The 13,288-nt window shown below is 45.3% G+C and overlaps 2 protein-coding genes across 3 annotated transcripts; one reads left to right on the top strand and one right to left on the bottom strand.

Moving 5' to 3' along the window:
• The first annotated feature begins 5,187 nt into the window (after nt 1-5,187).
• LOC112898489 (probable galacturonosyltransferase 4) lies at nt 5,188-9,804 on the top strand. Of its 2 annotated transcripts, none has more exons than XM_025966825.1 (9): nt 5,188-5,375; nt 5,483-5,517; nt 5,631-5,672; nt 5,754-5,847; nt 6,006-6,190; nt 7,253-7,524; nt 7,639-7,996; nt 8,081-8,695; nt 8,941-9,199. In XM_025966825.1, exons 1-8 carry the CDS (start codon nt 5,270-5,272, stop codon nt 8,666-8,668), a joined length of 1,680 nt encoding a protein of 559 aa, XP_025822610.1. In that variant the 5' UTR covers nt 5,188-5,269; the 3' UTR covers nt 8,669-8,695; nt 8,941-9,199. The 2 variants fall into 2 exon arrangements, with proteins under 2 accessions (XP_025822610.1, XP_025822609.1); XM_025966824.1 differs by lacking the exon at nt 8,941-9,199 and adding an exon at nt 9,212-9,804 and having other exon boundaries at nt 5,191-5,375; nt 8,081-8,656.
• A 1,275-nt stretch (nt 9,805-11,079) lies between these two features.
• LOC112898588 (exopolygalacturonase-like) lies at nt 11,080-12,822 on the bottom strand. Its single transcript, XM_025966931.1, has 5 exons — nt 12,700-12,822; nt 12,421-12,600; nt 12,181-12,348; nt 11,521-12,039; nt 11,080-11,419 (listed from the first exon to the last, which is right to left on the bottom strand). The coding sequence occupies exons 1-5, from the start codon at nt 12,820-12,822 to the stop codon at nt 11,201-11,203; spliced, it is 1,209 nt and encodes a 402-aa protein (XP_025822716.1). The 3' UTR covers nt 11,080-11,200.
• Nucleotides 12,823-13,288: the final 466 nt, after the last annotated feature.

Below are 13,288 nucleotides of genomic sequence, written 5' to 3'. Positions count from 1 at the left end.
AAGAAGAAGGACGGAAGCATGAGGATGTGCGTGGATTACCGTGCACTAAATGAAGTCGCCATCAAGAACAAATACCCTCTTCCCAGAATTGATGACCTCTTTGATCAGCTGAAGGGAGCCAAGTACTTCTCCAAGATAGACTTAAGGTCAGTGTGACACCCTAGGTGTTAAATATAGCAAGCCAATGGGAAGAATGTTTTGCATGTTTTAAATTGTGTGAAAATTTAGCAAAGTTATGAAAATCAGGGTATTTGTGTAAATTTATGAAAGTACAAGTCCTTTTATGTAAATTAGTTGAAATATAAAAGTAACATCCAAAATTACCAAGGGTCAAAATGTAAAAAGGTGTAACTCATCATGACATGTCATAAATTCTTGCAGTTAGGTCCAAAGTTATAAGAAATTTACCTTGATAAGGACAAATTATGGAGACTTCCGGCAGACTATTATGAATGAGGCCCACAACTCGGCATATTCCATCCACCCAGGATCCACCAAGATGTATGTGGATATAAGACAAAAGTATTGGTGGAGTGGAATGAAAGTGGACATTGCACGGTTCGTCGCCCATTGTGATACCTGCCAAAGAATCAAGGCCGAACATCAGAAGCTAGCAGGATTACTACAACCCTTACCAATCCGAGTTTGGAAATGGGATGAGGTATGAATGGATTTTGTAGTGGGTTTACCCAAGACACCGAAAGGACATGACTCCATATGGGTGATAGTGAACCGGCTCACAAAAGTCGCTCACCTCCTACCCGTACGGACCAATTATGGTGGAGAAAAGCGAGCCCGGCTCTATGTGGACAAGATAGTGAAGCTACATGGTGTGCCTAGCAGAATTGTTTCCGATAGAGGAACCCAATTCGCCTCTAGGTTTTGGAAAAGTTTGCATAAGGCCATGGGCACCAAGTTGGATTTCAGTTCGGCTTATCACCCACAGACCGATGGTCAAATAGAAAGGGTGAACTAGATTATAGAAGATATGCTAAGAGCATGTGTCCTTACTTATGGCAAGGATTGAGAACAAAGTTTACCCTATGCTGAGTTTTCGTACAACAATGGTTATCAAGCAAGCTTGGGCATGTCACCATTTGAAGCTCTCTATGGGAGAAAGTGCAGAACCCCCCTGATGTGGTTAGAAGTTGGAGAGCGTGCCCTAGTTGGACCCGCACTCATAAAGGAAGCGGAAGAAAGAGTGGCTGAAATTAGAGAAAAATTGAAGGCCGCCCAATCTCGACAGAAGAGTTACTCAGACAAGAAGAGACGAGAAATAAGCTTCAATCCAGGAGACTTCGTCTATCTCAAGGTTTCACCTATTCGAGGGACTCGAAGATTTCGGGTACATGGGAAACTAGCCCCTCGGTACATTGGACTGTACCGAGTACAGAAGAAAATTGGAGCCGTAGCATACCGTCTGGAGCTACCAGAAGGAATGGCTGACATACACCCAGTATTCCATGTATCCCAACTGAGAAGATGTTTGAGGGTACCCGAGAAAGAGCGTGTGCCGGAAGAAAAAATAGATTTACAAATAGATCTTCGGTACCAGGAAGTACCTGTCAAGATTTTGGACACTGTCACAAAAAGGACAAGAAACTCCAAAGTACGGATTTGCAGAGTTCAGTGGAGCAGACACGGAGTGGAAGAAGCTACATGGGAACGTGAAGATGTCCTGAAGAAAGAGTTTCCTCATCTATTTAGGACGAGATTCATTTTAAGTGGGGTAGGTTTGTAATGCCAACATTTTTTAATCTTATTTAAATTGCATTACCAACTACTTGCTTAAAAATTTATTTTTAAACCTTTTCCGCCGCTCGAGCTCCCGAAGCCCACCCCCGATTTTCCGCCATCCCGACATCGTGCAGTCCTCTGTTTCCGCGGAGCCGCCCGTCCCTCTTCCTTTTCCACCGGTCCCGCCGTCCTGTCGCATCACCATCGTGTCGCGGTCTGCCGCGATCGTCGGTGCCGCGCGCGTGTCCTCTCTTTTCTTTTCTCATATTTTGTTCAAATCCATTTTATTTCTCTCTTCTAATTTTTTTCCCAAACTCTTTTTTTTTTGGCACTGGCTTCCACTTTCTTTTTCTCCCCTGTGCTGCCTGCTGCCTGCTCGAGCTGTAGCCCGCTCCTTGCGCGCACGCGCAGGCCAGCGCACGACCCGCCACTGCCCCCGTTGCTGGCTGTGCACGCGTGCTCGCATCCCGCCGCCCGCATCACGCCACGGCCGCCGCGGCCGCTGCTACTCGCTGTGCCGCTGCGTGCCTGCTGCCCGTGCACGCCAAGCCGGCGTGCAACCCACTGCTGCGCCGGCCCATCTCCGTCCCGTCCCCTCACCCTCGCAGCTTGCGCCTTGTCCTCGAGCATCCCGGCCGCCATTAATGGCGAGGTTCCTGTACTGCCCGTGACCCTTCCATGCCGGCCATCTCCCCTCTCCCTCCCAGCCTATAAATCAGCCCCCGAGCCGCCCTTCACTCCGCCCACACCGCCCCAACACCTCCCCTCATATTCTGTCTCGAGGAAGAAGAAAGGCAGACTTGTGCATAACCCCCTCCACTTTTCCTCCTTATGCAGTCCGCAGCCCTCCACCTCCCTCTCCCAAATATTTAACCAGAGCTCCTTCTATCTCTTTATTTCATTACAAATAGGTCCTTGCCCTTTTAAACTACTCCCTAAATGACCTTTAACTCATCAGTTCATGCGACATTTTGTTCCGAATTGATTCCAAACTCCACCATGCATCAAATATTCTCTCCAAGTCTCAGGATCCACATCCGAAAAATATAATAATCTTCTCTATTTTTTAATCGAAGCTCTCTATTTTCCTCTCTTTTTTTAAGCTTGTTGGCGAACTTTGTTTTTTATTTTGTGATTGTTTGTGTGTCATAGCCGATGGTGTGACCGAGGAGGAGCAGGACCACGAGCCAGAGCCCGAAGACCTGTACCTCGAGGAGGATCTTCCGGAAGGCTTTGAGGACGGCAAGTCCAATCCCATCCTTTGATGCATATTTATCCCAGTTTTATAAACACAACCTATTGGCCTGTTTTATAAAATGCATTGTTGCAAGACATGGTTGGATAGCCACCCCTTGATTGCTATGTTGATTCCTTGATGACCTAGATTAATGTCTATATAGGGTTTGCTTTGCTGGACGTTAACTACTGCTAGAGATGCTTAGAATGTTTTATTCCCTTTATTATATTTTAATCATGACCACAACGCGCTTTATCGAAAATAAAGATGTGAGTGTTTTAAAAGATAAAATGGGATTTCGGGAAAATAAAAGAAGGATATAATCTGATGAGATGGATGGTGTTTCCTATGTGAAATGCCACTAGTGAGCTTATACCTTTGTGGTTGGGCATGGTTGGGAGATGTCCGTCTTGTCAATGTAAGGATGAACTAAGGCGTCATCTTGCCTAACCCACTTATCGTACAACCACTCGACCGTTGTGTGGGCAACGGCTTAGCATAAACCCCACTAGTTGTTCTGCTAGCCAAAAGGAGAGCTGGTGAGCAACGGGAGATCATGGAGAAGGAATATGATCTCTGTGAGTTATGTCCCGGTTATGACTTTGTTGATAGGTCATTAACCCCATGGTTGCTTCTGTATTGGCTAGTTAGATTTAGCTAAAGTGGGTAATAGCTTTGTTAGGATCTAGTGCGGTACCCTACTTGTGGGTAAAGTGTACAACCTCTGCAAAGTGTAAAATATATTCGAATAGCCGTGTCCATGGTATTGGATGAGTTACGGCATGATCACTTCAATAGACATTTTGGGATGCTTGGTTTTGTGGCATGAGTTGTTTTGAAAGTGTCCGGCAGTTGTGCCGTGAGCTACTGTGGACGTGGAGTCCGGTAGCATTAAAACTTGGATCCTTTGTGTAGGATCAACCCCACTTATTATTCGAATACTACGGAAATATTTTGAGAAAACTCTTTTACTAAATGAACCCTTGCATGTGTAAAACCTCGCTTTATCGCAAACGAACCCTAGCCTTACCCTTGATATATCCTGTGCATGATCTTTATTATCCCCCTCCGTGGGTGTGGTTGGACTTGTTGAGTACGTATGTACTCACTCTTACCTAGTTTTTACAGAGGAGGATCCGAACTTCGTTCCTGAAGACGTCGAGTAGGTCGCCGTCCTACACCCAACCTTGCTTGTGGTTCAAGGTCTCCACAGGAAGCTTACCATAGCTCAAGACTCTGATGTTATCTTAGATTTCATTGGCACTTTAGTTTGGCTTGTAGTCATTATGTTGTCCCTCTTGATAGTGGCGCTTCAGTGCCCGCTACCTCAATGGTTTGTACGGTAATAAACCATTTGATGTAATAAATGTGTTATCAGTCTCCTGAGACTGATATTTGTATAACATTTAGTCACTTCGGATGAGGGGACGCTTCACCGTTGTATCTAAGTCCATAGCATATTGCATCCAATGGATAATAAACCCTTTGTATTTGGACCAAGTAGTCTATATAGATGAGATCAACATAAAGTGATCTTTAGTTGTTACCATTTGCACAATGTTAAAAGTGAAAGATGGTAGTAAGCTGGGCCCCACAGTTGAGTAAAAATCAATCCTCAAACAAGTATAGAGAGAGAGGTAATAAGTGAGGAGTGAGATAATGTTTGTTTATTTTTTATGGGCTGCTCTTATGCATATATGTACCTTTTGCTACGGGCTACTATATGGACTGGTTGCACAACATATCTAGATAGATTTGAGCAATTGTTTATTCCTTATATACTATTTTTGAATCCCATTATGGTCACCCTTACACTCTATTCCTATTCCTCTCTTTTCTATCTTTTTTAGGGCTCCCTCGTTTCCATCTTTTCTTGACCAAAAAATATCAATTTGAATAATAATGGTATGTTTATACATAGATAGATCCACGATGTTGGTTAAAATTATGAGGCGCTATCTTTCCAAATCCTTACTTGGGAATGTTGAGCCATTGTCCTTCTACAATAAAAATTCGTGCTACCTATGGAAGTTTGATTCCAAATTTGTAGAGGTAGGATAGTTCTTTACAATTTTCACCTATTTCGACAAATAGACTGTCATTTGAGATTTAAATTCCAGCTGACCGAAATTCTAAAGCGTACCCCATCCCATCATCAGGGTGCAATAAAAACTTACTTTGGGGACCGAAATGCAAAACTCGCCACCGCTAGACATGCCCATGGAGGAGGAATGTTTGCAGTGAGAGGAAGCGAAAACCCAGACAAAACACATCAAAGAAAACCAAAACTCCAAGATGGTGACGAGGAGGAGGTCGGTGCTGCTGCTCCTCCTCGCCCTCACGGTGCTCTCCCCCCTCGCGCTCTATACCAGCCGCCTCCCGGCGGCGTTCAACCCCATCCGTAAGCGCGCTCTCCCCCGGCGAGAATTGTTTCGAGATTTGAGGCCGTCTTTTGTTGGCATTGGCGCTCTTACGGATTTTGCTGCCTTGTCTTTTTTTTCTTTCCAGAAACGCGGGATTTCCCCGGAGAAATCACGAATCAAGTGAGTGGGTTTTCGGGTTTTTTCTTTTTTGTTTTGGTCGGTGGATTTGGGATTCTATGGGGATTTTGTTTGGGGTTTTGATGGGTTTCTTTTCGGATTGAATGGTGTGCTAGGGCCGTGGCGTCAAGGCAGACAAGCTGAATGCGCTTCCTCTGGTAAATTTTCATACCCTTTTTGGGCATTTTGCTTGGCCAGGGTGAGGAGTTCTTATAGATTTCCCTTTGCTTTGGATGCAGGAAACTGTGAGCTCTTTGAAAGAACCTGTCGGCATCGTCTTCTCAGAGGAACTGGGAGGGTTGGCGAAAGAATCGACTGAATCTGACGGCCAAGGTGCGAGTAACTCTTCGTTTGTTCCATTGCATCTTGTGTTTGTAGGTTCCCGGATTCGCAGAAAGTCTTTCGTAGAGATTTGCGTTGTCGTTGTTGTAGTTGTTGACTTGTTGCTGTGTTCTGACTTCTGAGATCGTTTGCATACAAACTGTCTGTAGAACTGCCATCGAGGAAGGCAGGGGAGCACAAGAACCGCGTGCTCTCTGAAGTCACGGCGGCTGCTGATGGCACCGAAGTGATCGAGCAAGTGACGAGGCGGGAGGCACAGGATGGTGGCTTGGTGAGTGCCGTCTCAGAAGAGCATGAGAAAACCACCGGATCACAGCAGCAATCATCTTCAGAGGTTGGTAGATTTTAAGCTTTCTGTGCATCCTAACAAATTTTAGTTGAGTTGTCACCTGAGGATTAGTTTTCTGAGATTTGGGACCATGATTTGTCATTTAGCTTCAGGTTGCTAGCTGGAATTTGAAGATTGCATTATTAGAGTTAATCAGTTAAGATCAAGCTTTGAAATCGGTTGGTAGGGAATGCCTTTCTGCACTTATTGCACCTAACCCCTTGATGGTTAGTGCCTTCCTGGTTGGGATAAGAACATTCTGGCCGTGTAATATCTTTCATTTTTCTTGGTATAACAGTTCAAATCGTAGTGTCAATTGCCAATCTATGAAATGAGGAATACATTTCATAAGAAACTTAACCGATAAAATTCTGATGTAAATTATTAAGTAGCTCACTTGCTTCATGAGTTTAATGTCTGCAAAATGCTGCCATGGAGAACCTTAGGGAGAATACATAGCCCTTTGTTGATCTGTGGGTCTTAATGAAGCATGTTTACATTAATCATTTTACAATGTCAACTACTGCTAGCACTTGGAGTTGTAGCAGTTGGAGTCATTCTCATACAGTTGTCAGTTATAGGTATTGATTGTGTTGTTCATCAACAGCTATGGCACGTGATTGGCTCAGTTTTGTTGCTAATTTCCTTCAGGATACTGATAAGGCACATAGATGAAAGTTCTGGAATCTTACTGATTTGGTTTCAGGGCCTGTTTTGTTTCACATGCTTACATTACCTGCCAAGTTTTGCCTTGACCTCCAATAATCTTTCCTTCCAATTTGTTAAATCAACTCTTAATATGGGATTTCACTATAGAATGTCATCTTAATATTCCTTAAAATTTATCCCAACATATAATAGATGCAATTTCTGACCAAATGGTGTTTAATACATTTATGTCGTGAAATATTTATCCATGCATGGAAATCACATACTCCTTAATGTTTTTGCCGAACTTGATTCTTCTATTTATTTTAGAGAAAGTTAATTTAATAGTTCTTCATGTATCTTATGTGTTACAGTTATGTTTGTTACATGGTTTCACCTTTATCACATGACCTCTTACAGGAAAGTTTACTGGAGACTATGCCTAAACAGACATCTGCGAAGGTTGTTGCGGAGAACTCCCAAACAGCTAGAACAGATGGTAAAACTAAAAACTCTGTTTTGCCTGATACACGGATCCGGAATATCAAGGATCAGTTAATCAAGGCAAAAGTCTACCTTGGCCTTGGATCCATAAGAGCAAATTCCCAGTACCTAAAAGACTTAAGGCAGAGGATACGAGAAGTCCAAAAGGTGCTTGGAGATGCATCTAAGGACACTGATCTACCAAAGAAGTAAATCTCTCACCAGTTCTGTTCATTCGCTTCAAATTATAGCTTCCGTTTCATACCGTGCATAGAAATCAGTTGCATGAAATAATTATGGATCATTTTCATCTACTTGTTCAGTGCGAATGAGAAGGTTAAAGCACTGGAGCAGATGCTGATTAAGGGCAGACAGATGCATGATGATTGTTCTATTGTTGTCAAAAAACTTCGAGCTATGCTTCACTCAGCAGAGGAGCAGCTGCATGCACACAAGAAGCAGACTGTTTTTCTGACACAACTTGCAGCTAAAACCCTTCCTAAAGGTCTTCACTGCCTCCCCCTGAGGCTAGCTCACGAATACTTTTCATTGGATCCTGATCGGCAGCAGTTCCCAAACCAACATAAACTCACTAACCCAAAACTGTATCATTATGCCTTGTTCTCGGATAATATACTAGCAACAGCAGTTGTTGTTAATTCGACAGTGTTAAATGCCAAGGTATGTTTGTTGAATACTTCAATATATGAGTTTAAAATTTGAAAGATAGCTTGCATCATACTTAATGGAATTATTTGTTTGCAGCATCCTTCCGATCATGTCTTCCACATAGTAACTGACAGACTGAATTATGCTCCAATGAGAATGTGGTTCCTTTCTAATCCTCCTGGAAAGGCAACAATTGAAGTACAGAACATCGGGGAGTTTACATGGCTAAATGACAGCTACAGTCCAGTGCTCAAACAACTTGGATCTCAGTCCATGATTGATTACTACTTTGGAACAAATCGTGCAAACCCAGATTCAAATTTGAAATACCGAAATCCGAAATATTTGTCAATCCTTAATCATTTGCGATTTTACTTACCTGAGATTTATCCAAAGCTTGACAAGATGGTCTTTCTTGATGATGATATAGTAGTAAAGAAGGATCTGACTGGCCTCTGGTCAATCAATATGAAGGGGAAGGTAAATGGTGCTGTTGAGACTTGTGGAGAGAGCTTCCATCGCTATGATCGGTACCTGAATTTCTCAAATCCTGTTATTGCCAAGAATTTTGACCCCCAGGCTTGTGGTTGGGCTTTTGGAATGAATGTATTTGATCTGGCTGAATGGAAGAGGCAGAACATAACCCAAATCTATCACTCATGGCAGAAGCTTGTAAGATGCTAACACCCTTCCTTTCACCCTGGTTTATTTATCGAAGTTTATTTTTTGATCTTCTACACGTATATATGAAAGTCAAATCAAGTTCTGTTGCATGTGTGTAGTAGGTTTTGTCTGTACTGAAGCTCAGTAGTGAGTAGGACTTAGAGGCTATACCTAGAAAGGATGCACTGGTAATGCCAACAACGCTTTGAACCAAACAATCTGCAAAGTATTGATTTATACTGTAGCCCTAGGAAAGGAATTTATTCGACATTGCATATTTTTATTTAACTTCCATATTCAGTTTTCAGCTTACATTGTGCAAAAATTATAATTAAAAAAACATCTTAGCTTACATATTCTGTAGAAAAATACATATACACAAACATTCAAAACAAATTAGTGATCTCTGAAAAAGATGATAGAAAATTTGTTTCATTACTTTTAATAATTCAAAAGCCTTTGAATTCAGTCTGTTTTGTTCACTTTGTCATGTGTACTGACTATGATTGGTACTGAATAATTTGACCTGATCAACATACATGATTCATCATATTTTAACTGCAGAATCAAGACAGATCGCTTTGGAAACTTGGCACTCTCCCTCCAGGTTTGATCACATTCTGGAACAAGACATTCCCCCTCAGCCGGTCGTGGCATGTTCTTGGTCTAGGTTACAACCCCCATGTAAACAGCAGAGACATTGAACGTGCCGCAGTCATACATTACAATGGCAACATGAAGCCCTGGCTAGAGATTGGCCTGCCCAAGTTCCGAAGCTACTGGTCGAAGTATCTGGACTATGACCAACCTTTCCTGCGGGAATGCAACGTCAATCCATGAAGGAAGATTGCACCTTCAATCCCATCTGACATAGCCAATAGCTTGTTTTTTTTGCTTATGTGCTCTGTAGTCTAGTCAGCGTATTATTCATTCATTTAATTAGTGTTTCAGATTCTGGTTGCTTCTTGTTAACCGCTCTGCATAATTTCAGATATAGTTGTAATGCTTGAGAGTACATCATTTAGAGCAAGAAACAAAAATTTAGTGGAACACCTCACCATTCTGTACTGAATAGTAAACTGCAGCTTCGGTCACCAGAATGATGAACTCCAGTTCAAATGACAAATTGTATTCAACTGGATATCATATTGCACTCATCAGGTTGCCCTTCCTGTGGTCTGTTTTTGGGTGGAATGCTAGCTAAACATCAGTGCCATTGTCCCATTGATCGTTACATCAACATTGTTCTCCGGAATATCTTGGACTGGATATCATGACATGTTTACATCAGACTAGCACCCAATATGCTGCATGACGACTGATTGTTTGATCTGCATGGGTTACGCTTGTGTGCCGTGGTCAGCCATCGTTGCTTAGAGTTCAGACATGCCATTTTCTCCACGGCACAACAGTTTGTCTGCTCCTATCACAAACAACTTAGGCTCTGTTTGGATCCTTGGAATTGAATTTTATTTTAGTAATTATAATTTAGATATAATTTAATTAAGTTAATATAGTTGTATGTGGAATATATGTATATTATTATTGGCTATATGGGAGAGATATTTATGTAGTGCACTTCTGCTTTAGGGAAGCGAGTCGAAGAGTGTGTAAGCTGTACATTAGAAATATAATATGAGAATCTATAGAATCAATTTTCATCTCCCACCCTATAAATTTAAGATAAGCTATATATTTTTTAGAAAGTTGTGAAATATCATGTTCTAAGATAAAAAAGATACTCTATTAAATAGATTCCAATTTCTCAAAATGAAATAATTCAAACGGGACCTAAGTATGGTGAAGATTTCCCAATCTCTCGTGCCATCATAGCAGGCGATGAAACCTATACTACCCAGCTTTATGCAAAAAACGCAAGCTATGGCAATATATTTTTCAGAAAGGTTGCCAATTTTCCTTAAACAGTAATCATAAAAGGATTCACTTCAATCAGTTACCGGGTCTGAAGGTGTGCATTGCTAAGAAGAAAAAAACTCGGTTCAAATTTAATACAATCTTAGGATCTAAAACCTTGCTGCCCAAACAAATCTCGAGAATCATAAATTCATCCATTGGCTAACTTGCAAACCAGAATAACATAAGACTTCATACATTCACTGATTTGTAAGCAACACCATCAATTGTGAAGGATTAAGAGATGGGCACTTGTTCATACGCCACGAGTGAAGTCACAGCCAGTTCCCAATTGGGTTCGATTTTGCTTGAGCTGTCACATCAGTACCAAAGGCATCACTCCTCTGACACAACAACGGCAAGTATTCACAAGTTCACTGACAAGCAAGAGTAAGCAAGTAGGTGCCAGAAATTGGCAGCTCAGCTCTGTTATACCTCAAAAATCAGCTAGTTTAATGTAGAAACAAAAAAGAAAAACAAACAAACAACAAGTTGAAAAAGAAAGGGATAAAACCTCTAGAAAACACGACCAAAGAATCGAAAAGCTCACTTCACCGCCCATTGGAGCTCACTAGCTAGGTACGCCAGAGTGGGTGACTAAACAAAAATCCTACCGCACGAACGCACGCACTCGGCCACCTAGGGGCAGGGCTTGGGTAGCTGCACGCCGACGTACTTGGCCTTGGCGTTCTCGCACTTGGCCGACACGGTGCCCTGCCCCTTTAACTTGAGGTTCACGTCCTGCAGCACCAGGCCCTGGCACGGCACGCCGCACCTGAGCAGCACGGCCACCGGCGTCGTCGCCGTGCCCTTGATGTTCTTGAACTGGATGTCCTTGATCGTCACCCCAGACACGTACTGCAAGGCAGCATTAGTTAGTACTAGTACTTATGCAATTGACAGGATTCGGCCGCGGCGGCGGCGGCATGATAGATTGATAGGTCCGATCAGTATAGTACCTTGTGCTCACAGTTGTAGTAGGGGCAGTACTTCTGGTCGATGATGATGGGGTTCTGGACGTCGTTCATGATGAGGTTCTCGAAGATCATGTGCGCGGCGTTGCTCTTGGTGGGCGAGTTCTCCCACGTCTTGATGCGGACACCGTTCATGGTGCCCGTGAAGGTCATGTCCCGGATGTGCACCCGCGTGACGTCGCCCTCGCCGGCGTAGCGCCCCAGGCTGCCGACGCTCATGCCGTGGCCTGGGCCGCACTGCACGCGGGCCACGTCCACGTTGTCGTTGCCCTGGCCGACGGAGATGCAGTCGTCGCCGGTGGCGATGTGCGTGTCCATGATGTACACGCCGGCGCTGCGCTCGATGTGGATGCCGTCGGTGTTGGGACTGTTGGACGGCGCGCTGATCTTGAGCCCGCTCATTTTGATGTTCTTGGTGGACAGCAGCGCGATGTGGAAGAACTTGGGGTTCACCGACGTCAGGTCCTTCACTACCGTGTTCTGGTTGTTCACGAACAGCACGCTCTGCATCGATGCATCCATGGCGCGGTCGGCGTAAGAACGTGTTAATATAAGCAGAGCGACCGATCCATCCAGGCATGGAGGAGGAGGAGGAGGAGGAAGAAGAAGAAGAAGAAGAAGAAGAAGAAGTGGCTGCTTGCTCACTGTGGGCAGGACTTTGCAGTCCTTGCGGACGGGGCACTTGTTGAAGGGCCAGGACGCGGCGCCCTGGCCGTCGATGGTGCCGCCGGTGACGGTGAGCCCGTTCACCCACCCGAACTCGATCCAGTCGTTGCCGAACCGCTTCAGGTCCGTCGCGGCCTTGAGCGTCCCCTGCATCGACCATCCGCATCCCCATCATTGATCCCATGTCAGACCAAGCTGTTAAGACTGGTGCGTGGTAACTGGCACGCAGGCAGCTGATTGATGATCTGACCGACGACTTGCCTGCAGCTGGAAGGTCAAGGTGGATGCCTTGCAGGGGCCGTGGAACTGCACCGGGCCGATGTGGTAGATCCCCGCCGGCACCATCATCGTCACGGCGCCGGCCGTCCCGCACGCCGCCTTCCACGTCGCCATCAGAGGCTGCAAGCAAGCACAACGACACGTACTGACCGATCAGAGCCGCCGGCCCGCGCGGAAGTGGAGTACAGGAAGGAAATTAAGAAACGAACGGGCTCCGACCTTGGTGTCGTCAACGACGCCGTTGCCCTTGGCGCCGTAGTTCTTGGCGTTGAAGACGTTCGCCCCGCCGGCGGGCGCGGACGCGAGGAGCGCGACGACTACGAGGGCCAGCCGCGCCTCCATGACGTACGTAAGTCCTCGCCGGGTCTCCCTCGCTCACGCACGCGCACGACGCCGCCTCCGGGGACGGGCCGGCATAAACCCGCGACCGGCGACCTGCTCGACCTCCACCCACCGCCGCGGCAGATCGACGAACAACCGCTACGCCTCCGCGCCGTCCGTCCCTTCGCCTGCCTGCCTCCGATCCGCTTCGTCTTCCTCCTCCGAACCAGCAGGTCGATCGTCAGCAGGAACTTATTGCCGCCGCACGTAAACCCAGCGGGAACAGCGGGGGCCTCGCTCCGATCCACTCGCAAGTGACACTGGAGCGGCGGCGAGGGGATTTTAACCGGGGGCCCCGGGCCGGGGAGGTGGCTAAATTTGGAGCACTTGAGCTCTTCCCGCGGCGGTTCCATGGAGGAGCTTCTTTTGCTGGGGCGGGCGCAGAGGCGACCGAGCGCATGCGTGCGGGGAGGCGTCGATCGATCGA

Source organism: Panicum hallii, chromosome 6 (genome assembly GCF_002211085.1).
Source record: "Panicum hallii strain FIL2 chromosome 6, PHallii_v3.1, whole genome shotgun sequence".
NCBI classification, from domain to species: domain Eukaryota; kingdom Viridiplantae; phylum Streptophyta; class Magnoliopsida; order Poales; family Poaceae; genus Panicum; species Panicum hallii.
The sequence above is the reverse complement of the archived record's forward strand: the minus strand, read 5'-3'. Positions and strand labels throughout refer to the sequence as shown.